The sequence below is a fragment of the Alligator mississippiensis genome, chromosome 2 (assembly GCF_030867095.1).
Source record: "Alligator mississippiensis isolate rAllMis1 chromosome 2, rAllMis1, whole genome shotgun sequence".
Taxonomy (NCBI): Eukaryota; Metazoa; Chordata; order Crocodylia; family Alligatoridae; genus Alligator; species Alligator mississippiensis.
Window position 1 is genome coordinate 216,225,755 of NC_081825.1, and position 23,474 is coordinate 216,249,228.

At 38.8% G+C, this 23,474-nt stretch overlaps 1 protein-coding gene across 8 annotated transcripts in view; it reads right to left on the bottom strand.

Annotated features, from left to right (window-relative positions):
* The window catches only part of SHANK2 (SH3 and multiple ankyrin repeat domains 2), a 703,363-nt gene that overhangs the window by 228,853 nt on the left and 451,036 nt on the right, over positions 1-23,474 (bottom strand). For all 8 annotated transcript variants that reach the window (XM_059722745.1, XM_059722744.1, XM_059722747.1 and 5 more), the window contains 2 exons: positions 8,143-8,225; positions 6,337-6,461 (listed from right to left, as the gene is read on the bottom strand). In XM_059722745.1, the coding sequence (XP_059578728.1) occupies positions 6,337-6,461; positions 8,143-8,225 (208 nt within the window). The remainder of the gene's footprint in view (positions 1-6,336; positions 6,462-8,142; positions 8,226-23,474) is intronic.

Sequence of the window (23,474 nt, forward strand, 5' to 3'; positions counted from 1 at the left end):
AAGTAGAGAGGTGTAAACATCACTGATTAAGGTGTCAGAGAGACTATTACTAGAATACCGTGTCCAGGTCTGGCATGCACACTTTTTAAAAGGATGTTTACAAATTGAAAGGGGTTTGGAAAAGAATGAGAATTACCTGAGGTATGTAAAACTGTTTTGCAGTGAGATACTAAAGCTCAGTACATTTAGCTTAACTTCGTGAAGATTAGTGATTTGTTCATCATATTTATGTAGTTAGATGAAGGAAAAAATGGATTGTAAAGGGCAGTTTAATTTAGCACACAGTCACAGTAAGAACATACCAGGAGGCAGACAAGTTCAGCCTAGAAATAAAGGGAACATTTTAACAGTGAGGGTAATACATTTTTGGAATCTACTACCTGGGGATATGAAGGATTGTATTATTAAATTAAAAGTCTGTAAAAGTCTATGAAAGTTGTGCATAATTTTGGGTAAAGATGAAGGCTTGGGTCCTAAACTATCAGTCCTTCTGATATACTTCCTTCCACAGATGACTGAAATTCTTCTGCAACCCCAAGGCCTGTTCACAACTTAAAATACTCAAGGAAAGATTTAAGGCACTTTGTTGGCCTATATCAGGATGACTCTGGGTCAAAATTCCAGAAGAATGTACTTGGGTGAGTAAAAAGGGTAGGGTTAGGTCCTTAAACATTAATAGATATTTTTTAATTGCTATGTGTAAAATACATACAAATAGTAAGCAACACCTGCATGTGAATATTGGCGTTTCCCTTTAAATTTACACAAACCTGAGCAAAAGTGTCATTCTTAAATCAAAAAGGGGAAATTATGAAAATGGAGAAAGCATCCTTGAATTACAACTGTACATTAAATGCTTGATACTTGTATTTTAAAATTTGTCTGAAGTTCAAGGTAAGGGTATGGCCACTTTAGAAGGGCAGGGGAAGCAGCTGCCCAGGAACACACAGCAATGGTTATAATCCAAGAGTTACATCTGTGTGATTCTGTAGGGTACAATGGAGTTAAAATTACCCTAACTGTTACCCTGGATGAAGTGGGGTTAAAAGTTGGAATGGTTTAGCTATATTTGTATTGCTACAAAATCTTACAGAGGTTAAGAGCTTGTCTCAGCATTGTTTAACATTGGGATATAGACAGATGTAAGAAACTTTTTCAACATGCTTTTAATGGATAGAAGCCATATAAAATATTGTTTTAAAACACTTATCTATTGCTAAAAAGTCTAAAAATAGTATGGTGCTCATCTTTTTGACTTGCAGAGCTCTTTTGTCATTTTTTTTTTTACCACACCTGAAAGTAATTTGTAAGGAATAATATCTTGACTGAATGTAAAAGTTCATTTAAAATCAAGTACAATAAAATATTCACCTCTCATTTCACTGTTATTACAAACATAAATTTACACCAAAGAAATTATTTTAATTAAAAACTAAAGACAGTGGTGTGCTAAGCAGAATAAGCATTAGCTAAATTGTCATTAAAATTAAAAAAAAAAAAAAAAAGATTCCTTCCATTAAAGTCTTATTTTAAAAAAAGTAACCTCTCCTCCTTTAATCTAACACCAATTCTTCTCTAATGTATCAATTCATTATTTTTCCCATAGTTGTGCACTGAAATAGTGGCCTAATTTTAAATATTTCAGATCAAACCTTGATTTTTGCCTTCTTGTTATAATACAGCCTCAAATTGTTAGTCACCTACTTTAAATTCCAGTTATACTATAAACAGTCATCACTACTCCAATAATAATAAAATTTCCATCTGCCTGCAAATGCAAATGATTACCTAAGTGGCAATAATGCAAGTTGTAATGCTTCACTTAACGGAGAAGAACAAATAATATTGTATTGGGAAGACATTCCTCAAGTAGTTTCATTTTTCTAGTACGTATATTTTAGTATCATTATGACACTGTCAATACCATTGTCACATGATACCAGATATACAAATATCCACAGCACATCCTTGAAAAGCTGGTTATATGAACTGCAACTTTGCATTGGGCTGTAATTGCTTTGTTGTACAAGTTGTTAAAAGCAGGTTTGTTTTCAATTTGTGTTTTAATTTATAAAAGAACAACATAGATCTAGTGCAATGTATTAAGATTGGTTTGGCTAAACATTATTAATGCTACACAATTAAAAGGACCTATTTGTATAAAGGAAATAAAGTTATTAACACAGTACCTTTGAAAAGCAAATTCCATGGGGTGGGGGGGGGGGGGGGGAAAGACTAGTAGTAGTAATAGTAGTAGTAGTAGTAGTAGTAGTAGTAGTAGTAGTAAGGGCATTAGTAGAATCATGATTAAAATTTGGTATTGCCATAATCTACATTTCTAAAATACCTTCTCTTTAGAAAGACCTCAAAAACTGGAAACTCATTTAAACCTGAGATCTTCCTATGAGGAAATAAGGTTGGACGTAGGCTTTACATATGTGGAAACAAAACCAGGAAGAGGTTAAGTGATCAATATAAAGTCATCTCCAATTCAGTGAGAAGTTGAGAACAGAAGTATTTTGCCTTTAACATTTTTTTTAACTTATCAATTTAAAATCTTTCAGATTATTTCTCTAATTCATAAATAATTAAATTCTATAAATATTCAGCAAGTAGAATTAATCAAATCATAGTATCCTATAAAATATAATTGAGATGGATGTATGTACACAACGCTTAACTCAGGTTAGCTGTAAAACTTGTTCAGCAGTTATAGTTCATAAACAAAGATTATGGAAAACTTACTAGGCATCTTTTTAATTTTATCAATATTTTGCTTTGTTCCTAATAATCTTTTCACTTGGGCAGGAACTATATTGTAATCATGGCATATAGTTCATTAAAATAAAGAAAGAAATGTGTAGGTTTGTCTACATGCGCATTTACAGCCACTTAAAATTTACTGCATGGGAAGTTTCTGTGCAGTAAGCAGGAATAGGCCAGCATCTACACAATCAGGTATCAAAGCATATTAACGCTGTGTATGGACTGACTTGGGAGTCCCAAGTCAGTTCACACACACACACACACACACACACACACACACACACAGTTACTACACAGTAAGTCATCTATACATGTGTTACTGCGCCAGTAACTAACTGGGAATAAATTTGATACCTGCATGCTGAAGGTACAAATTTACATTAAAGTCTGTGCTAGTAACCATATTTACTACAAAGTATGGGCGTGCACATATAGAAGTGTGCCTATACTGTGCAGTAAATTTGGTTACTGCGCAGTAAATGCGCATGTGTGGATGCGCCCAGTGTTCCCCTAATTATAAAACAGGCAAACAGGGAGGGAAAGGGGGGGGGGGGGTGGAAATCCATGTTTAATGGTTTTTCAGAGCTAACAACAGACCACAAAACTCAAGAATGCTGAAATGTTCATGAACATGTACATTGTAACCACTAACTCTTGCCCATTTTCTTCACCTCAAAGAATATTCTTGACCTTTTTAAACAGATTATTTGTGATATACGAGGAAGAACTACTGAAGAGGTATGATGAGTTCATACTAGTTTATTCACACATCCACACCCACCCACCCACCCACCCGCACTATCTTTAAATAAGGAGAAAGAAGTGCTTGTTTCTCTTCTCTTTTTCAGTTAAATCTTCTGGTTGATGCCAATTAGCCCTTTGGCAAAGTCATGTTAAAACTGCATGGCTTTCAGGGCACCCACATCCAAAAATAAACCTGAAGTAACAAAGTGTTCTACCTTTTTTGCTGCCCAATCCTTTCCAGGCAAGCAAGAAAGCAAAAGTATCCATCCCTCCTTGAGCAAGTTTTGAGTAAGCTTAAATTAAATTGTTGGCAGCCAAACAAGGCACTTGTTTCCTGAAAAGCCTATCTTTCCCCAAGGAAGCTCCTTCCCAGAAGGATGAGAAGTCTTCCTCAGTTCCAAACCCCTTAACTCAAGACCTCACCCTGCAGTAGGAGCTAAATATCTGCTTGCTCTTCTAATCAGTCACCCGGTGAGCTGGGCTCTCCCATTTTAATTCCTCACCTGAAGCCTGACAATTAGCTAGCTCAGTTGTTGTGTGCAGTCGATTAGGCTCCCATCAGTCCATTTACTCTTTCCAGATACACCTGATGTTGTATATTCCTTCATATCTGCCTTTTGCCACAAGGGGAAATGATTGGAGGCACTTCCACTTCATACTATAAAACTTGAGTCAAGCAAGAAATTGCTTGGGAATAGGAGATTTCAGCCCAGGTCATAATCATTTTACACTGAAATACTAAATGCATTCAACCTTTTAGTCATGTATCACTTAAAATACTCTTTCTAGTATATCAAGCTTTTGTATGGTTTAAAAAAAAAAAAAAAAAAAATTACAGTTACCATACCTTAAATTTTAGTATCTCTGTATCAGTGCAAGTACTTTAAAGGATAGTTAGTTTTCTGTCATGGAGGGTACTGGGCAATATACAGCTGATAAAATGGAAGACCGTATCTTCTTTATGTTAAAATTCCTCGGTAACTAAGATTATTGACTTTTCAGCATGATTTATTCCACAGTGGATTTTATACTTTAATTAGTATTTCTAGTCAGAATATATGCAAAACTTGATTTAGCTTGAACTAGGATTGCATCTTTCAGTACAATGCAGCTAGACTACACAATATGAACTAAGACCCTGATTCAGCAAACCCTCCTTATTCAATAAAGCTTTTAAGCATGTACTTTATGAACTGGGACTTAAATTTAGTATGAAACTTCAGTTGTTTGCAGCATACCAAAAAACTAGTTATGTTTTCATACAGCATTAACCCTACTAGAGTTCTTGCACTTCTTCAGAATCTCCTTAGCAATTGCTATAAGCAGTTCCTTGTCAGCCTGCAACCCTCTCCTTGATGCTAACTTAGACATTATTCTTGACTGAAGCAGCCAGTAAGGAGCACTTGTGAAGATGAAGAGAATGGATTTAGCTATGGAACCTTCTCTATTGGTTTTTGAGCAGCAAGTAACTTTCTAAACAGAGCACTACCCAAAAACTACACACCCATCACAACAATAATTGCACCCAATTATTTATATAAATGGATATACATACTGAAGTTAAGTTGTCAGTGCCTTCTTGGTATTTGTATTCCTTAAGTAAAGCATAAATTGTGTAAAATGTACACCGATAGATCAGGAAGGCATATGAATTTGCTATCTGAGAGGTCCATGAAGTCTGTTCTTTCATTAATACAAAGGAAATTCTGCAGACATTTTTAATTAAATAGTCATGGGAGTTAATTGCATAAATTACCTGCGCATTCAAGAGACAAAGAGAACTCTAACTTTCACCTTCACAGAAAGATTTTATATTCCAAGAGAAAAAACTTAAATCCAAATGTGCTTAAGGAAAAAAGTCAGCACAAAACTATTCACAAGTAAGAACCATAAAACATGAAAAGAAACAAACCCAAATAATAAACTTTGTGCCTATACTGTGTGACCACTAATAATTTTATAAGTTTATAAGTTCATATTGCAAGACACAACATCACCGCACTGACTATTAACAACAAGCAATCGTCTATTTGAAACAAAAGTTAATCACAGCAATATTTTCACATCGTCATATTTTTGCTACAATAATAAATCTATCTAAAAATATACAGGACTTTTTGCTATTGGTATTTAAACAAATTTAAGCATCTGGCCACGTCTCTCAAATAAAAGAGTCTGGAGAGAAGCTTTTTACAGATGCAATTAAAAGAAAGTAAGTTCCATTAATCCTTCATACAATCATTCCAACAAATAAAACCATTACTTGTTTTCTTGAACTGAATATGCATTTAGAATGCACTATCACCAATATTTTATTCCATGCAAGGAAATAACTTTCTTTTCCACTATTACTTATCTAACAGATGTAGATTACTGATGTTTTTTATTAAAATAATTATTGCCAAGAGTTGTACAAAAAATGACACTTCAAAAACCTATTTTTTTAATTAAGAGAAATGTTCTTAAAATTAGTATGCCATGCAGGTACCCCAAATCAAACTATATTGCAAGAAGATTAAACAAAGAACAAAAAAAAAAAATCGGACAAAACACATTTTTGCCTTGGTACACTTTCAAGGTATTAAAAACAAAACAAAACAGGCACCCTCAAAAAACCATGATACCTAGAATACTTCTATTTTTCTACATGCTGTTCAGGACAAAATACTACAAATAATATAAAACATATTAGCAGTATCAATCCACTAATCCATCCTTGGAAACAAATCTCTTATACAAAGAGAGAAAAATTGCAACAGAATATGGTCTTTTCCCAAACCTCACTCCCACCAGATTATACGTAAATCAGAATCCATGTATTCCTACCTCGATCAAAAAGTCTCCTGTTCTCAAGCCAGCTTGCCATGCTACTCCACCTTCATCCACAGATTCTAGGTACTGCAAAGCAGGAAAGGCTGGAGTTGGGGTGAATTCTTCAATTGGTGTATCAGCTTCAGGGGAAAAAAAAAACAAACAACCCACAATATTCATTAATTCCTTTTTTTTAATATTTACAACTAAAAATGACTTAACTGAAAGGACAAGTATGGCATTATCATTTATAGAAATAAGAAATATACAGGGTACTAGAGTATGACAGGCCCTTGTCTCATATTCTAGGTACTGGGATACAATATCTAGATATTGGGAACAAAGAACAACCCATCTGCAATGGCAATCTACAGTTCTTCTCTTCTGAGGGAAACCAAAAATCCTCCCCCCCCCCCCCCCCAATAACTACCTTCTATTATGCCATAAATCAAATAAAAGAGCAACTAAAAGTAGCTTAATTTTTATAACAAATTTCGTATTCACAGACAGGTTTTTTTGTAAACATAGCATATGTAAAAATGCACGTTATTCTAAGAAAGACGTTAATTCACTTTTAAGCAGTTCTCTAGTTGAAAGGGAAATTTGGCTAACATGAAAAATAGAAAATCAAACTAAAATCTTTGTTCTATATCTTTATGGTTTGTTTGTTTTTTTAAACTTAACAGAAAAGGACCAGTTTCTACAGTAAAAAGGCACAGCAGGCCTGGTAGCAACCCTGTATCATGAAAATATATTATTAAAAAGGTCTTTGGATCTTTCACCTGAAGAGTTCTGGCCCTTAGGCAGTAGTATGGAAATACTTAAGCTTATACTGAGGGTGTGACCTCCTCTTGCTGCATAGACAACTCATGCCAGCCGATCAGACAGTGGCTTTCCTAAGGGGTTCCCAATAATATACACTTGGCCAAGATGACGGAGGAGAAATGCTTTTATAGCAATAGAAAAAGGGTATAAAACATTCTAGTAAAAGGGGATAAAAATGGTGTCACAAGAATGAGGGTGTGGAATATCTTTCATGGCCACATATGGGCTAGCCTTTACTTGGGAGGCAGGCAGGGCAAGGGAGAACTCACGTAAGTGAGGGGGGAGGGAAAAAGAGGGGGACATACCATCAATATTTTTTTTAAATGTAAAAGAAATAAAATGTAGTGTTATGTTAAAAAAAACAGACCCTAAAATAGAAATGTTCAATTCTGCAGAATCCTATAAAAGTAGATTTTAGTTTTAAAAACCTGTTAACACATTTTAACATGAAGAACAGCTCTCAAGCTGAACACACTACAGGCCACGCAACATACATGCAGCTTCTGAAGACGTAAAAAAGATCACATTTTCATACTAAAACTGCACCAATGTCACCTTGTAGAAGATACACACCTATTTTGAACACATCAACCTGTTTTTATACTTGCTATTCATAAAGATATTTTGAAATAGACATCTGAAATATAGAAGGTAAGAATCTTTATTTTTTAAGAAGCAAGATTCCCACAGTAAGGCTTAACTGGGGGGGGAGGAGACATGGTACACGATAATGTTGCAAATGCCTTGGCAATAAAATAACCCCTCCCCCCCCAAAAAAAGATTCTACAGAGTTCACCCCCACATAAAACCCCAAGCTGCTCAAAACAGAAACCACTAAAATCCATCCGAGTAGTACAACATACAGAGAACACTGTTGTCTAGCAACCAAGTGCACCAAGAATAATTCCTGCTTATTTTCAGAGATGTATACATTTTTCACATCAGCACATACCACACATGTACATACACAGGGAAAAAAAAATATATATCACATACCTTTTGCACCTCTAAGTACAAATCCAAATCCTTCATTGTCTTTTTTCTGCAGGACCACTGCCTTTTCTTCAATAATGCAGTCACTGTAGAGAGAATTCCGAGGATAGCGACCATTATTACATCCCTTCATCACCACTGTAGTAGCTGCTCCTCCAGTGTGCAGGTTCATCATCATCACAGCCAGTTAATCAAATATTGCAGTAACCAAGCATGGGAAAAATTATAAATGAACAATAGTGGAGGAAAGAGACAGAGACAAAGCTTAATGGTAAAAAAGAACATGACAGTGCAACTTAAAAAGAATAAAGAGACAGAAGAAAACAAAGAAATCATGCATGATGGTTTGTTCTCTATACAGATGACTGAATGAATGTGTGATCATGTAATCTGTGGGCTAGCTAAGACTCTAAAAGAAAAGAAAGTAAGTGAACTGAATGACAGTATCATTAATAAACTCCTCAATCGTGGATGTACCAGATGCATCTTCTAGTGAAGCCAAAATGAAACCAACCAGAAGAAAAATGAGGCAGCATTTTAAATTTATAGATAGATATCTGTTTGCTGTATAAGCTAGCTAAAAGGCACAAATACAGTCAGAAAGCTATGCCTTGCATCAAAAGCCCTTTTTCAATCCTATTGAATGTTGCATGCTGCAAGAATCCCACATGACCATCTGACAGCCTACAATGCTAACAACGTGCAGCTGCCTTGGCGTCATCAAGCACAATTTCCACAGCATCAAGAATCTGCATAATTGAAATAGTAACAAGCCTTGTTACAAGCAGGAGACCACATTCTTTAAAGAATATGTATTTTCTGCAAAACAAAAAAATGCTGTAAAACAAGGAGGGAGTTAACAGGTCAATTAAATGCAGGCAGCATTTCCTTAAAGAAAAAGTAGCCATAGGATTCTTGCTGGCATTCTCAAGAAAAAAAAACCAACAGTAGACACTGGATGAAGGAAGTGCAAATGGACCAAATTAGAACTGGCTTAGCAGAGATTTAAAATCTATAGATATATATCTAAATCTATGTACAGATAGACAGACAGACAAAAATTAAAATTTGCTGCTTGCTTGTACCATCTTCCACCTGAAATACACACACAAAAAACTAAAGCCACAGAAAAGCTTCTATTTGTCCAATTTCTCACCTTTCTTTCCAAGTAAATAACCACAATTGGGTTCATACAAATGTTTCTCTCAAGTACTCATTATAGACTGCATGATATTCTCTCCATAAGGACAACATTAGGTTAACTATAGTATTTATGAAGTGTATATACTACAAAAATATGGCAGTGAAATGGCTTGATACTCAACAGTATTGAAGGTGGAAAACAGTATAAGCAAGCGCAAGTTTTAATTTTCATTAAAACTTGGTCAACTTCCCTTGACCATTCTGGGCTGAATTTCATTTCACTGCAGTTTTCTTCCTCCCAAATATGCATAAGTTTTCTTTACAGCATCTTCTTCCAATGTAGGAACATTCACTCTTATCTTCATCATGGTGAGTGCACCCATGAGCCTTAGACATCATTGCATAGCAGATGTAACATGCAAGATATAAACACTGTCCTGTGTATCATTCTTGAAATACAAATGGAAATGATGGAGAATACAAAGCTGCAAGCAGCAATTGTCTAAGCCTTGAATGTATCAACAGGTTTACCAAAGGGGAAAGAAAAAAAAAAATTGATAAAGTAAATCAATACAACACACCACCACTAGTTAACAATAATTTAGAGAGTACTGGGGGAAACTGAACACAATAGAAAGTTTAGGGTTTTATTTTCCTATATCCTCTGATAAATGCCATAGAAAATTATGAATATCAATATTTAATATTTTAACACCAATTCATTCAATCCTGCTCCAATGCTAAATTAATATTTTAGCTTTTTTTCTAAACAAGTACTAGCAATAAGTTAATTCCTCTCTCCTGTCATAGTTGAACAAGTCACAAAAACAGAACGTCATAGACCTGGTTTCTATTGTTGGTTGCATCATGGCCTTACTGCATAACATTGGGTAAAACATTACTTTTGGGCCACCTTTCCACCTCATAAGAGGTATGTTATTTGTTGAAACTAACATTTTCAACAACAATTGTTGAAAATTGTATACAGCCAGACTGCATACAGCCAAAAACCATTAACAGTTTTCTTGAGACAACAAAAATACAAGAGTCCCATGATAGCTGACAAGCAAACTTTAAAAAAAAATCTGTTTTCCAATATGGTGAGACAATGTCAAATTAAGAACACCTGAACACAATCAAAAAACTATCCATATGAGTAACTAAAACAAAACTGGTCTACTTTCATTTAGTCAACAGAAAACAGGGACTTGCAGTGATCTTCTGACTCAATTGATTGCACCTCAAAACTTAAAAGTAGGCACAGTAAGCATAACTTTTCCTCCATACTGAAGAGATAGGAATCCAACAGCAGAAACAGAAAGAGCAAGAGAAGCTAACAACAGACAAGAAGCTCATTTTCATATCCCCCAAGGGAACAAGAAGTCCAACTCTCAGAATAGTTTGCAATATAGTTTCCCTGGTTCCTTTATTCAATGTTAATGTCAAAGTGTTCAATTTATCCCTATCGAGACATGCTGAAGACCTATTAGCAACCTGTCCGGGGCCAGCAGACTGAAGAAAGCCAATCCTGCAAGCAGGTTAAATTATCATGGTACAAGCCTTCTTGGCAGAATGTCCTCAATCCTGAAGGTGTTGTAAATACTTAACTACATGGTACCATATAAAGGCCTAACTACCAGTGACAAATAAGGGAGACGTGATTTTATAAGCCCATCCAGAGGGCTGGTCTCCAACAGGGGAAAGGACTATTCCATCATAGGCAGGTTTAGAGGATCATATGGCCCTACATGAGCCTGAGTGGTCCCTGCTATGATGATGATCATTAGCCAAATGTTAAAAAGGTAAAAATGATGTGAATTCAGTTGTCCTGCTTTGACAAACTGAAATTGAGCAGTGTCCATGTAGCGGGGTACATAAGCTAATGCTAGGTTTGCCATGAACAAGGGAGGGTTGTAATTTTTAAAATTACTGTATTTACTCAATTCTAAGATTAGGTTCTAGAGTCAAGGTCTCGACTGGGCCTGGGAGGCTCGGTGTCCTGATCAGCTGCCATTTCAAGCCATAAAGGTGCAGCAAGAGTCCAGGGCTCTGGTCATACCTGGAGGCTGGGAGAGGCAGTCAGCTGACTGGTACTTCCAGTGTTGGGGGTGCATTATAGTCCTTGACTCTGATGTGCTCCTAAGGCTAGGAGTGGGAATCAGCTAACTGGCTTCCTAACTGCCGGTGCAGAAGCAGCCCGGGATCATGATCTCAGATGTTCAACTAAAGGCACCATGGGATCTGATCCCTGATCCCACAACTGTGCCAGGAGCCAGCAAACGATTAACCTGACATGAAATTGACTAAAGCAATGGACACATGACTTGTTGCAGGAGCAAGAATGACCCTTTGGAAAGTCCAGAGTAATCTTGGAGTAGTGTGATACACTGGTATAAAGCTGTCTATTGCTCATTCACTTCACATTTAATATGGATGTAAGAGCAAAATACAACAGTATGCAGTGTATCATGTATTCACACTTGGCACTTTTTGCCCTTAATACAATGCAATATTTAGGCAAACAGCTTAATAGCTATCAAATACTCAGAGATGTGCTTTCTCTGCAGCAAATATCTAGTTATGTTGATATGTCTAGGCAATGAGAGAAAGGAGGACAATTTAAAAGCAACGTTAAAACACTAGTCCTTTAAAAAGCAAATCCATGCAACATGGGCAAGAATACTGCTGAGCTAGAACAGATACAGCCAGTGTCTTAAAAGCAAGAGCTACTGAAAGTCAAAAATGGATGCAGAAACTTTTGTACCAGGGCAGAGAAGGACTAGAGAGTTTTTAATTAAAATCATAGAAATAGATCTATCATGAGGACAGGACACATTTAAAGAATTGTCAAATCGTTTTCATAATCCACAAATTCATTACATGTAATTTGTAAAGTATTCAACTTAATGGGCCACCAAATGGCAGGTAATGGCAAGTTGCTGCTTTGTACATGAACAAAATCTCTTCCCGAGTAGAGGAAACAGTTAAAAACATTAAAAAAAAAAAAAGAAAAAAGAAAAGGTGTTCTGGACTGCTTTTCGAGAAGTTATCAATGTGGGTACCAAGGTTCAGACTTTTTAACAGTCACAGTAAAAGTCTACAATTAATTTTTTTGCCTGCTTTGGTAATAAAAGGAGGTCATTGACATGGTGTGAGGTAGTGCCTACAGCAAATCTCATTGCAAATAGAATTCTAGTGAAGAACAGGTTTACCTATTGCTAGAAAGGGTCAGACTAACTTACTATTTATAGGTATTTCCTCACTGTAACAAGTTCAGGAATGTGAAGCTGATCCTAGTAATTAAGAGCATCAAGATTAATGAAGACTTTGGATTTGATTGCTTGAGTTTCTCTGGCCATTGATCAACCAGCTGTATGATTTATTGCTGCAATATGTAGAGACGGAATAAGAATTCATTGAGGGAGTATAAAATTACAACAGTGCTTGGCACCATACAGAAGAAACAGGAAGTTACGAACATGGTCTTTGTCCCAAAGTGCTTACAATTCAAGGCAAGCCAGTGTGCTACTCTGTTAAATTTAACTCCAGACTTGTTTCTAGTTTCCAGAAATCCTCCCTTACTCTGCTGATGCTGCTTCAGATTTACATGCTGATGTTACATTCTGGGTATTTTGTAAACTATACAATAAACATCAAAACTGTAGTAGGATGGGAAATACTAGCATCAAATCAATTTGTAAGTGGATATAAATAGAGAGACTAATACACTGGATATTGAGCAGTACTTTAAACAAACATGTTTTTATACTTTTTCAAACTGTGTGTGTGGTTGTTTATATACATTCTTTCTCTAGTGCCATTTGCTTTTGCATATATACATATTTTAGGTGAGTATGGAAGACACCACAATAGTCATCAATAGTTAAGAGTGATCATGCACCTGGACAAAAGGAACGCAATTTGAAAAAGTAAGATCGCTCAGGATAATGGAGGCGATGCACCTACACTAGAGTTACTATCCCCACCTATTTTATGGCCATATTACAAAACAAATATACTTGGGCTGAGATTCTTCTGTTTATGTTCAGACAGGATCATAAGACATATGGAAAAGATACTACGTGCAAGGCACACTTTCCAAAATCATGTTGTTAATCTATGTCTTTGGCATTAAAATCTTATGCTAGACCAACCTCAAAGGCTGCAAGGATATGACAAACCAGGATTAAATAAAAAGCAAGCCTGGTCTCCTTTTCAGCAGCGTGTGTCCATTACACAGAAACACTACTGTGCAGGCACTCTTACCTGAAGGCACTGGACCTCCAATAAAAAGACATCATTTGCATCATATGAGGTTGTCTATTCAGTATGCTGTATAAGAGTCAGTAGTGCCTGGGGTATAGTCCAGTTTGCACATATTCATTTAAAAATAATGCAGCAAAAGAATGAGGGGAATTGTCTAGATTTGTTAGTGTATATGCATACACACTTACGGAGATCCCTGCTTCTCTCTACATCCCTGTGTCAGAAGAGTGCTTGTTTGGGACAGCTGGAGCCTTGTCAGGTCTCAGAATAGCCCTTGAAACCAGCCCAGGTTTGGCATTTAGAGCAAGGAAGTAGCCAAAGCTTCTTCCCACTCAGAGACCCCAGCCTTTTGGTTTCTCTCCCTCCCTGGCTCTCTGAGGCCCCGACTCAAGGAGTTAGCATCCAGGTCCATTCCTGGGAAACTTCACCTTCTTTTAGAGTGGCCCAATGCAACCCACAGTTCCAAGAAGCATGGAAGATAGACTCTTTAGTGAAGGCATTTACTGGGGCAATGGTCAGCCAGACAAAGGAGTTAGCAGTCCCTCCATCCCCAATCTAGGCTGCACAGCCCCGAGCACCCCCAAAATTACTCAGCTATTCCCTTTAGTCTCTCTATGCACCCACTCCTGTTGGTCCCCAAACTCTTCTGGCCCCAGACCTTGTACACTGCTTTTTTTCCAGCCTGCTTTCCCTTTTGTCATGTTTATCTCCCCTCAACATGCCCTGGGTGTTGGTTATCACATTTCTCTTCATAATGCCAACACAGCCATTCAAGACTGCAGATGTTAAAGGCACATTTCTTCTTCCTGTAGAAGATGCATTAGCACTTAACCCCTTCTTCACTGTGCACAGGTTCAGGAGCTAACTTGGGGCCTAGACTATTACAACGACACTGTGAACATAGTTAACAGAAATATTGCAGTAAAGCATGTAATCTGTCATACTTTAACCCATGCTCCATCCACTCTTTACAAACTAAAGCCTCCTCCAAACACTAATAGCACACACTTGACCATGAAGATTTTTATTTTTTTATTTTTTTTAGTTTTCCTAAATAACAGAATAAGAACCTGCATGCCAGTTACCTGTGTATAAGGCCTGTTAAACCATAAGCACCTAGGGTAACCTGAAAAACTATTAGTAAACAGCAATAGCCCTGGATAGGATCAGTCACTCTGGGGCTACCAGTCCAAAACTGTTATTTTTTAAATATTGGAATTGCAGACATTTATACAAAACTTGCACAAACTGTTCAGTATTGTCTGCCACACACTACAATTAGTTGGAAATCCTTGGAGCCATCTTTCCCAAAAAGTAAATATTAGACGATGATATTCAGCATTGGATAAAGTGTGCCAGTACTGCCCTTGGACATCTCTGAAATCATGTCTTTAATGATGAAGACATCTGGACCCAAACCAAACTTCTCGTCTATCAAGCTGTTCTCATCTCCACCCTGTTGTACATTGTTCCAGTCTCATACCCATATCAGAAACACCTGGAAAATTACCACTAGTGATGTACTCGGAAAATCTTCCACATGAACTGGAAGGACAGAAGAATGAACACCAGCATTCTGGCTCAAGCAAATTCCACCAGCATTGAAGCCACATTTACATGACATCAGCTCCACTGGACAGATTCCATACAGGTGTCAAAAATCAGCTCCTAAAACAGGTCCTATACTAGTTGAATATACAGATCTTAAAATTAGCCTCCTTAGTTATCAATGGACTCACCACAGACTTCGCTATTCAGTGGATGACTATCATTCTCATAATGCAGGCCTGGGACAGGCAGGCATTGAAGGACAATAACAGTAACCCTGTGTACTATCAATCACTTTGGGGCTACCACACCGTAAGAACATAAGTAGCACCATACTGGGTCAGGCTAATGGTCTAGCTAGCCTACTATCAAGTTCTGATAGTAACAGGTGTAGAATCTTTAGAGGGAGAGCACTGAACTGGATAGACCTATAGCAAGTGTTCAGCTCCTGGCCCATGGTCCCCAGTACCATGTTATCCATCCCACAGGGCTCCCCATGGGTCCAAAACTTTGGCAGTGGGAGAGTAGTGTCAAATTTCTGGACATATGGAGAGAGCCATAGGTCAGATAGAGTGGCCCTGTTATCTGGATTGAGGGCACAGGGTGGCATGGGGGCAAACGTGGAGATTTTATTGTGCACCCCCATTTCCAGATCATTGATGAAAATGTTGAACAAAACTGGGCCCACCATAGATCCCTGCAGGACCTCACTACTGATCTCCTTCAATCCTGAAAAGTGATCCTTTAGCCCTAGCCTTTGCTTCTTAGCTCTTAACCAGCTCTCAGTCTACAAAAGAACCTTCCCTCCAATTCTGTGGCAACTCTTTTTTTTGAAAAAGCATTTGGTGAAGGAGCCTGTTGAAAACTTTTTGAAAATATGTTATGTCGACTGGACCCCTCTTGCCCATGTTTGTTAATGCCCTCAAAGAACTCCAGCAGATTTATGAGGTAGGATTTCCCTTTATTTTCCCCAGATAATTGTCCATGTGACTGCTGATTTTATTCTTTATTATAGACTATCATTTTCTAAAACTAACATTAGAACAGCAGACATGACTTCTTAACAACACAAGCAGATTTTATATATTGTCTGCCACATGGGAGAGGCAGAGGAAAGTCACTCATTTGTTTTAAAGTAGAGTTCCATTTTGCACCATGATGCTATGCTACTCTCCCCCTCATTATTAATTAGATCACTCATTGGATCTAAGCATCATACTGCACATGGTTCAACTTTTATGCCTGGGGGGCAGAGGCAGAGATTAAAGCACAAATTGTTAAGTGTCAATTCGTTTTGGGTGCTATATCTGAGAAGCCTGAAGTTTGATTTTTTAAGAGTACTTAGCTTGTTATAGCACTTGACATGTTCAAAGCAGAGCTCCTAGTGACCTCTGCTACTCTTGAAGGCTCAGTCTGATTTGTAGAAGTGCCAAGTGTACCAAGAAAGTGAAAAATAATCCCCACCTGAAATAGTGGCTTCAAGTGACATGCCCATTACTACAAAGGAACTCTGAGTTGAGGTTAATTCTCAGTGGAGGGATTTGATGATTTTACATACCGCTGTAGCTCAACTTCGAAATACCATCCCATTTCCTGCACCCAATATAAATGCTAGAAGTTAAGTGATTGTAAGAATTGGAAAAAGAAATACCTTATTCTCAGAATTTGCTTGAACAATTTTTGCTAAATTTTCTCCAAATAGTTAAGGCTGGAGACAGACATCTAGCCTGATTAAAGTTTGGCAAAATTTTCCATTTAGGCTAAAATACAAGTAACTGAAATCAAGATTTATAAAAGGGCAGTGTTCAATTTCACCGTAATGTTGCTCATAATACATCTCTGTCGAACTTGGGATCACCTCTTAGAATCAAGCCCTGTTTATCCACTTCCATCCTGCAGGCAAAGCTCAGCAACTAGGTAGAGGTGATAGCTTGGTAGGGTGACCATCATAGAGGACATTCTGGGTTTTTGCTGCTCTGTCTCTATTGAAGAGAAAAATAGAGGACATAAAAGGCATCCGGTTTCATATCAATAGGGGACAGAGGACAACTGGACTGTCTTCTGTGATGGCCACCCTACAGCTCAGAGCAGTTGCATGTACCACCTGACAAAGTGCCTAAGATTGGATTACACACAAAAGACTCTTCTCAACTGCAACTCACTTGGTTGCAAGTGAGTAGTCCTGGGCTTGGCAGAGAAGTTGTATGGACAGGCCCCTTTTCCAGCAGTCAAATCATATTCACCTTATCACCTCCTACTTCTCCATACCTTTGGATGCGGCTTATAAGATCATAAACAAAAATATCAGGCATGGTAACAGATTACAGAGTGGGAGGTAATGTGCTTTAGCTGTTGTAGAAGTTGTTTATTAGAAAGTGAAATCATTTTCATTATAATAGTAATGTAAAATTTAAAATGTAAAAAAAAGTTTGATTTCTTATATATACACCTAATCTCCTCCTATTCTGAAAGATGCTGCTATCTCTTCAGTAATGATTGTGCATGTAACATTCATACACAGACACACCCTTCTACGTAATAAATTTAATTAAAAAATGTTAATTCTTAAGATGGAGGGTATTCCCAAGTATACTGCCAAATTCTGCAGTCTTTGGTCTGACACACTGGCAAACCAGTCCACTACACTTTTTCCATTCCCCTTTAAAAAATAGGTGGTATTTCCCCCTCACACATTTACTTTCTTCTGGGAGTCAACCATTGCTGGCCCTTACAAATTTAGGGAAGAATCATGCTCTAGACACTCTACGCAGACAGCACACATTGTGCTTGAAAGAGGGTTTTTTTTCCCTTTGTAAGTCATGTTAATATAATTAAAGGGAACATGACTTCAAGAGGACCCATCTGGGTAACAGGGCCCAGTTGTCTTCATTTTTCTTCCCATACAAGAAAGACAGCTTTCACAGACTACTGACAGTCACTCAACTTGGAAACTGATTCTAGATTCCTGCACTTAGTGTATTGCTATTGTTTGTTGGCCCGTAACTTTATGCCCCCTCAGCTCTTACCCTTAGCATCTTTCAAGTGCCTACTTCTACCTTTTAAAAATAAGTATTATTACCCATCTCTCCTCAGCCCCCTTTGTATCTCTCTAAATTTCACCCACAATCCTTTCCACACTCTAAATTCAAATCACAAGGGCCGTTCTGCCAAAGTGACTTTAAATGTATTAGTTCCTTAGATTAAAACAAGCAAGCTCTGTTTATAGGCTGCAATGATTTCCCCATCCATACACCAGTTTGTTGTATTTTCATATTATAAATAATTTGAGACTATTTCCATCTTCCTATATAGCTATACAATGCCAAGCAGAATGTAGCTCCATCCCCATAGGAGCCTTTGGGTACCATTTATAATTTATATTGAAACAGTAGCTGTGAGTAAAGCATTTCACTTCAGAGACTCCACAAGAGCCCCAGATAGCATAAGACTAAAAGAGGCAAGACAGAGGAAATGCGAGGTGGATGGCAGGTGATGTCTTGATTGGGTCACCTTTGCCGCCCAAACAAATAGGTGGACACCAGAAACAGCTGAGAATGCTAACAAAGCATTTCTGTTTGCTCATCCACCTGGAACGTGTTCTTAGTTTTAAGCAAAATTTGGTCTATTTTGGTTTCTTCTTTATCTGGGAACTTGTTTAATCTTTTGCTGAGAAAGTGTTTAGGAAACTAATCTGGCTACTAAAGCACTTTGTCTTTTTCAAAGTCAATTGCTGTCAAAGCCATCATGACATAATGTTCACTTTACCTGAGGGCTGCCTCTCTTATTGCTTTACTAGATCCTCCTTGCTCAGCTCTAGGGAGAGATACAACAAATGATTGGAGTATAATCAACTTTCATTTTCTGCTCCTTCAATGTTATACAAGTATGCAGCAAACAGGACAGGTGCCTTCTTAGTGAAAGAAGAATGCCAGAAAGAATATTATGAATGACTAGACAAAGAGATTTACATGAGAGGTATATAGTTGTATGAATGCTATTGAAGTGATCTTTCTTATGCTATAGAAGAGAAAAAAGAATTCTTGTAAGTACTGATGATTACAAAACTTGATCTAGCCCATAATGGGTTACATGAACAAGAGAGAAACCTGTACAGCTTTTAAACCTAGATATGAAAGATTACTGGATAACATAAAAGTCAGAGTTGAGGCCCACTGACAGTTACTGTTTCTAGAGCAGGGGTGGGCAAAATAAAACCTGTGGGCAAGATCCAGCCCGCCAACAGATTTGATCCGGCCTATAGGTGGATAGCTGCCAATTCACTGGACCTGGCCTGTGTGGCAGGTGGCTTTGGCTGCTGTGTGGTGCCAGGTGGGTGGATGGGTGGGACTGCTTCGGCCCAGCAGCATCAGGCATCAGCTGTGGACCCAGGCAGAGCTTCCTTCTTAGTGGGTGGGTAGCAGCGTTAGTTGTGGACACAGTGGGCAGGTACAGGAGCCCTGCTACAGAACCAGGTGGTGGCATCCACAGCTGACCCACTATCCTCTTGGCACGGGGGAAGCTCCTATTTGGAGCCCCAACCCAGAGCCTGCCAGGGGCATCAACTACGGACTTAGGCAGGAGCTGCTGCTGTTGCACGAGATGGCAGCATCTCTCTTTGCTCTTCTCATCTTTGCCTCTCGCCCCTTCCCTTCTCCATCCCTCCCCCTCCTTGCAGAACCCAGCTGAAGCTGGAACTGTTGCCTGCCTAGCACAGCAGCAGCTCCCGCCTGGGTCTGCAGCCGAGTGTCTGGGCTCCAGGCAAACTACAGCTTCAGCTAGGTTCAGGAGGGAGGGCCCCTACAGCACAATGAGCCCAGTCAGAGGTGGGGGCGGAAAGAGATAGACAGACAGACAGTGGGTGGTGGAAAGAGAGAGAGAAAGAGAAAGAGAGATGGAGAGAGGTGGGAAGACAGACAGACAGACAGACAGACAGACAGACAGACAGGGGAGGAGGGGAGAGAGACAGAGATAGATGTGGCCCTCAACAGGTCCCCAATTAAGTGACCCTCCAGTGCAAATAATTGCCCACCCCTGTTGTAGAGGCTGCCTACATTACAGCCAATTCTTAGTGGGTGCATCTACATGAGACATTTATTAGGGAGCTTCCTAATTAGCTCCACAGTAAACCTCTCAGCGTCTACATATGTGGGCCTATTAAGGTGCACAAAACTAATATAGTTCTACCCCTAGCCTGCTCTGGAGGTCGCATTTTTGTGTGTACAGAAGCACACATTTAGAGGTTGCTCAGCTGGCTGGGGCATAAGGGTGCTTTGTTGCAGGAGTTGCCTACCTGCCCCTCTGCAGCACATTGAACCCAGTCAAAGCAGCCCTGGGCTGCTGCCAACTGGGGCTGCTCTGACTCGATTCAGTGTGCTGCAGAGTGTAGGGTATGGATAACCTAATTCTAAAAATAAAAGTTTCCGTAAATGAGTAAATTAATTCAGAACAAGTGCCAGTTCAGCCTAAACATAACAAATCTCTCCTCATTTTTTCCAAAGTATTTTGTGCTCCAACTGCTAACTGACCACACTAGAAAGAGATGCATGCATGATGGCTAAGTCTGTATGTTAAGTCAGTAAAATCCACTACTAGTTTGCCAATGGGATATTTTCTTAAACATGAATCCAATTATGCGCAAATGCACAGTGTAAGTCAGAAGCAACATTAGATATTTGTTATCAACATCTGTCCAACAGAAAATGAACTGTGAGTGGATGGAAGGAATTCCCCATCTATTTGATGATGGCAAGCTGACCTACATCTTCCCCCACAATAGTCTATCGTTAGACTTATGCCTTTAGCCAGCAACAATTTTAGAATCACTTCCAAAACTCACACCACCAAAAAAGGCCCCAGAAATAGACCAAAATATGGATATTCCTGTCTTAGCTGCATTTCATTAAATTCTTTTAAAAACTATTTCAATCCCCCTAGCCAAAGTGTATTACTTCGTAAAAGCGATTCATTTAATGGGTATGTATTTAACATGAAGTTTCATGCAGAGGAATAGATGCCATCTAACTGACAGATTTGACTATAGGCATATCCAAGAAGGCATTCTCCTGGCTAATTATACTGCCAACAGTCTCTCCTTCACTATCTCTAGGCCTGGGGGAATCCACATGAGAATTGCAGAGCGTAAAACATCTGAACTACTGACAGCTCCAATGCAACCCTGCACATCTTGTTAAAGTTCGAGTCAGTGAATCTTAACAGATTGCTGATGATAGGTACACAAACTAGGTACACATTCAATAGTCCCTCCTGTCTGTGAACACTTTGATTATGGATAGATGATTTCGGATTCAGCAAACAAATACATTAATGCACCACTACTAAGCTATAATCAAGAATATCCTTTGAGTGCCTGTCAGATACCAGCCACTATGAAATCTATATTGGGGAATACCCAAAAAGCAGCCCTTCCATTGAGGTGTAAAGGACATGCTGGCATCATCTTTCAGGGGTAAAATTTTCAAGAGCAACCATATTTGAGTCCAAATGTAAAACACTCTATGCACTGACATTTTTTAAAAATACATTAACTGTACAATCATGAAGTTGAGAGTTAAAAATTTTTTTTTTGAAAAAAGCATAATTACAGCTGCTCAGTGTTGTCATGCACCTGACCTTGAGTTAGAATCAGTTGGCACTAGCTGAAGTGCCAGATGTACCACAAGTCTCAGGCAACTGCTGACATCACTCTAAGAGCTACGCCCTATATATTTATTCTAACTACATAGCCATTTCCATGGCTAAGCAAAAGGCTGTTTCACTAGAACCAGCAAGCAAAGAGTAGGACTGGGAGGGGCCAACAACAGATTTACCAGCTGGAGACAGCCGTGTCCAGCAGCTGTGCTTAGTCTGTGGCTGAATCTCCGAAGCAGCACTGAATCTTTTCTGAATCGATTCAAGGCTTCCAATTTGATTCAGACCTTATAATTGGTCTCCTGATTCAATTCAGATTCAGAGATTCAGCCACCGAATTGGGTCAAATCTCCTCCGAATTCAACTGGCTACCAAAGCTTTGCACAGCCCTAACAAACAACTGTTTATCTGAAAGGGTCCACACAGAAACACTTACACAAGGCCTTTTTGCAAAGCACCCATTAAGAAAGCCCTATTATTATGAAGACAGCAAAAAAGAATATTATCAATTTCTTGCTACTACAGTGGAAGGATAATAGATTAAAACATGTTCAGATGGTCCTAGAAGAGGGACTGTGCCCACTGGCGATGTGTTGGGGGTGCACGTACACCCCCTGAGATTGGCCATGCACCTCCTGGAAGTGCCAGCCATGAAACCGGAAGTGCCGGAAGAAGTCCATTCCCAGTTTCACTGCTGGCTCAGTGATCGGCTGCTGGGAGACCCTCCCCTGTCGGCATTCTGGTGCCTCCCCCCCCAGATTCGGGAGGCACAAGTTGCCCATGACCATACCCAATGATACAACAAAAGTAAAATAATGCATGTATGCATTCTGGCAATCTATTTGACCCTGGGTGCATGAGCAAGATCTTTCAGCCAGGTACCATACAGTACATACTTTAGAATTTCTACAGTCTTTCACAGCAACATCACACTCATGGCAAACTCATGGTTGTCCAGCAATTAAATCAATGCACGCAGATTCACCTCTGCTGCCTCCAGTTTTGAATTCATGTCTTGCAGCAAGAGTTCTTATTTGTTCAAGTGCATGAGTTTGTACTAGTCAATTTTGTTCCATTCTTATTGCTCCTCTCCACACGACTATCTAACCTTCCTGTATGATAATTTGATCCTCCTCTTGGCACTCTCTCTCAGTTTTGTTATTCACAAATTTCATGTTTGGATATCTAGCTTTTGCACCAGTGGAAGTGCTAAAGAGACCTAAGGACCAAGTCCTCCCTCCAGTCTGATAACTTTTTTCTACATACCACTTTCAAGTCTCCCTTTCATCCAACTCTATATCCACCTTACGATTATGGCATCATTTTCCATCTTTTCAAGTTTAACTAGTATTTTTTCTTGAGGCAAAAGTACTAGAACCTGGTGCCTAGACACAGGTGTTTAAGTCATCACTTTGAATATAGGCAAACTCATTCCAACAGCCCCCCCCCCCCCCCCCCCCACCGCTGCAGGAAACACCTCTTTATGTGATAGCCTACTGGTTAGAACATTCACTCAACAAGTGGGAGATCTCAGCTGTAGGCCTTCCTCAGCCTGAGAGATTTTTGAAGTCCATCAGCTGCTATGAGTGCCCTAGCCATCATGCTTGAAGGAGGATGTAAGCACTCCACACTCTTCCTTTAAATGCTGGACTATTGTAGAGAAAGGGCACATCTACACATGTCACTATGGCACCATTGTTACTGTGCTGTGATTTAGTATTGCCTTTTGG